Raw genomic sequence first — 3,962 nt, 5'->3', positions numbered from 1 at the left:
TTTTTATTTTATTTTATTTTTCAGCATTTAGTTAGTTTTTATTTTTCTTAGTTTAAAACATTTTTCTAACTTTTTGATTTGATTAGACGTTGAGGATAAACCGGTATTAAAAGCTCTTGTGTCCTTGGACGACCTCGGTATCTTACCAACACTATACTACGTCCACGATGGGTGCACTTGCCCATATGTGTGCTTAGTGTTAGTAAATATCGTGTTTTATAAATTTAAAACTTGGCTAAAAGTGTAAAAAGGGCTTAAATAAACATCTAAAAACATATATACACTAACACGCATCAGTGCACATTACTAATTTCTCACCGTTAGGCAATAAGCCCTAACATGGGTTAGGCTAATAAGACCTAACAGTGACAAAACGTCACTAATTGGGTGACTGGACCCAATAGTGGTATGACCATCGTCACACGGGTGGCAAGACCAGATATTAATTAAGATACTGCCATAGTAATCGCTCTTATGCTGTAATTTATAACTATGTGTCATTTTATCAAAATGAATGATTCACTCAGTATTTCCCCGCTGACAAAACTTTTTTACAACATGTTTCAGGTGACCTACGGAATTAAGTACACGTGCTACGGAGCACTATCAAGCTTGAAGTGGTGGCTCAAATAAAATAAATAAACATGTTTGTAAAATAATGAAATTATGATATTTACGGGATTTATCCTAAATGTAAATAAATAATACCCGGGCAAAATTTTCAAGTTTAAAACGATCCTGTTAAGACTTCCGCTATAAAAATAAATACCACGGGATTTTCTGTCCCGCTGCTCCCGAAACGGGTCAAACCGGGTCGGGGGCCGTGACACCCACTATGATGCGTAATGCCTGAGAAAAGCCAGAATCCTTGTGTAGACGTTATCTTTATCACCAAGATGCAGTTTACTTGTCTGAAATGCTGAACCTACCGACATATCATTAACTTGGAGCCGTATCCTCCATCAGATCCTATTCATGCGAAGACATAATCAAGTTAGTTCCTATCATTTCTCATATAAGATCATGATTATTTTGCAATAATCACATCTCATGGTCTAGGAAGTATTTTAATACTCCCCTTAAAATTTTATTTATGTACAATCAATCACTGAAAAATAAAAAAAATTATAAAACATGTATTTACAAAATAAAGTCTTCCACATCAGGCACACAAAAGCATATGTCAACTAGAAAATGAGTGTGTTACAGTACAGTTAAGTGTGCAACCAGGTTAGATACCATAACCAAACCTGTGATTTTCCCCTACTTGTATCTAGAACAACCACTGATAATAACCGGTGTTACTAACAGTCCTCCTTGGATGTTCCTACACTCATAAGCAATTCAGTCAGAGAGTGGAACCCAAGCCATCGTAGTCTTGGGTTGTCCCCTTTCATCAAAATAATAAACCTCCCGATATGCCAAATCTTTTCCCTCATTGATTTCTTTTACAACCACTTGTTTGACTCGCCAAACTTGTGTTGGTTTAAAAATTTTGTTTGTAAAAGATTTAAAGTTTGAAACAATCTTTTGTTTAAGATCCGGAGGGAAAGATTGAGGTTTTGATGTGTTGGTCCTTTTCTTCTTTGAATCATGTGAAACCGGCTTCACATGTGGAGATTTGGATTGAAAGTTTTTCATCCGATCTTTCAAAGATGTGTGATTTTTACCTTTTGATCCAGAGAAGTAATATTGGTTGTCTTTACCGTCTGGATCGCGTCGTTCTGGGCATTGTTTGAGCACATGACCTTCTTTTCCACACCTAAAACAAGCCTTGAATGGCTTTTGAGACTTTGAAGTTCCGTGTGATGCAACTAGGGGTGGGGATTGCTTTGAGCTTGACTCAGCATGTTCACAAACGTGATGTTTGACAACTTCAGATGATCTTTTAATCTTTGTCTCCCCAAGATTCTCATTTGTCTTTGATTCATCATCTGAACTCGTGCAATCATCAATGTGGAAGTCTTTTTCCAATGGATCTTGATTTTCAAGACTTGTAGAGTCATTTGGGGTCGTTGGTTCTTGAACACCCGATGGTTCAAGGTTTTCAACCTTTTTATCAGCATCTTTTACTGAAGTTTCTGAGTCATTTGAGCTTTCCCATTCTTGATATGATTGAAAATCCGAATCACGATCCTTACTTGAGCTTCCTTCGCCACCTTCTGAAGTTGTGGTGCTTGAGTCTTCACTGCTGCTTTCTTCATTTGGCTCCTTATCAGACTCTGACATACCTGTATGAGATGGAACAAATTCTGGAATTTCCTCGGTAAGGAATTTTCCGAATCTGTTTTGTTTCAATTCTGGAACAAACATGGGAGGTTCACACACAACTTTTTCATCACAAAAAGCAGATTTTAAGTCAACACATTTTAAAGTTTTGTTTGATTTCTCACAGTTCCAGGCGAACCAGTTAACAGTAGTATAACTGTCGCCTGAATACCCTATTCCTATTTTCGTGCCACCACAATCCTCATCGCACACATCCTCCTCACGCTCAATCACCTCTTCACTGCTTTCAGAAACGTTAGAAATTTTATCATTTTCACAATTGATATTTTGAGCAATCAAATCAATTTTAGTAATTAAATCGTTGTCAGGATGAGGAGTTGGCATAGGCACATAGTTTTTGCTATGTGGTGGAAAGAAGAGTTTTCTTTCATTTCCTTGCCTATCCTTATACCCGATCCCATCTTTTACGTACGTCGGTCGTTGGCAGTTTTTGATGTCAGTAAATGCCTTTTGACTGACATTCCATTTGTCTATTATAATTTGTAATTTATTCTTTTCGTTCAAAGCTTTTTCTAATCTATCTGTGAGATCGTTAATGATAAAATCTTTTCTAAACACAAATTCTTTTAGAGTTTGCATTTCAGCTAAAGTTGAATTCAACTTTCTCTGATATGCGGCCTCGTTCTGTTTAAGCTCTTTGTTAAATTTTAAAGCTTTGTCCTTTTGTCTCTTAAATTCTAGATTTAGAGACTTATAATGTGCCACGACATCAACGCATGCAGATGTGCATAACTTTACTTTAAAGCTATGTGGAATGTTGTTTACCAAGTCCTTTTCTTCCTTCTCCTTGCTAGATTCTGCATGCTGGGCTTCAAAAGGCGTCTTCTCTTCGTTCTTTCTACCTGCTTCACTGAATCCTGCATCCACCTTCTCAATCTGCTTCACCTTATCATCCTCCTCAGTAACTTTCTTCCCATTATCAGTTGTTGACTTAGCAATTTCCACCATTTATTTTTCACTTAAAGATGTTTTTGCAGAACTTGCTGGAAGATTATTTAGAATCCTGGCTGAAACAAATGATGAACTTCCTACACTGATTGGGGAAGGGAAACTCATGTTGGTAGGTGTTGTTGGGCTTGCTTTTGGAGTGACACCAATCTGATTCACCTCAATTTCAAGAGATTTCAAAGCATCCACGACATCTGTCAGCGTTGTAGGATACCTTATAAAGTCATCTTTAATCTTCATGCACCGGATACTCCAGTCTTTTGGTAGTGAATCTAGCAACCTTTTGATTTTAGCACGGTTGGTAACGGGAATTCCAGCTTTCTTCATCTTTGTCAGCAAATTCATGAACCTTGTAATATGATCAGACAAACTTTCACCACGAACACTTCTAAAGTTATCGTACTCCTTCTGAGTTTCATCCATGTTTTTTTTTTCTTTTATAAAGCTCGAAAAATATTTGTCTCAACTTAAAACCCGGTTCAAGTTACTTCAAAAATTAAACCCGTATCAACTCCAAATGTTAGTAGTACTTGGTCCAAATGAACTTGAAACACCTGGCCCGATGAAATTCTGCGAACACAAGTTAATTTTAAAAGGCCCAAAAATAAACTATGAAAACCCGACCCAAAACTGATCAAAATTCGAGGCCCACAAAAAAAGTTTTTTTTAAGACCCGGCCCGAAATTAATCAAAGTTATAGGGTCACAAATAAAAAAAAAACTTAA

General features: G+C 36.9%; 1 protein-coding gene across 1 annotated transcript; it reads right to left on the bottom strand.

Annotated features, from left to right (window-relative positions):
* Positions 1–1,344: 1,344 nt before the first annotated feature.
* LOC110888766 (lisH domain-containing protein C1711.05-like) lies at positions 1,345–3,391 on the bottom strand. The gene is made up of 2 exons (XM_022136273.2): positions 3,055–3,391; positions 1,345–2,509 (listed from the first exon to the last, which is right to left on the bottom strand). Exons 1-2 carry the CDS (start codon positions 3,150–3,152, stop codon positions 1,345–1,347), a joined length of 1,263 nt encoding a protein of 420 aa, XP_021991965.2. The 5' UTR covers positions 3,153–3,391.
* Positions 3,392–3,962: the final 571 nt, after the last annotated feature.

Source organism: Helianthus annuus, chromosome 7 (genome assembly GCF_002127325.2).
Source record: "Helianthus annuus cultivar XRQ/B chromosome 7, HanXRQr2.0-SUNRISE, whole genome shotgun sequence".
Lineage (NCBI taxonomy): Eukaryota > Viridiplantae > Streptophyta > Magnoliopsida > Asterales > Asteraceae > Helianthus > Helianthus annuus.
The sequence above is the reverse complement of the archived record's forward strand: the minus strand, read 5'-3'. Positions and strand labels throughout refer to the sequence as shown.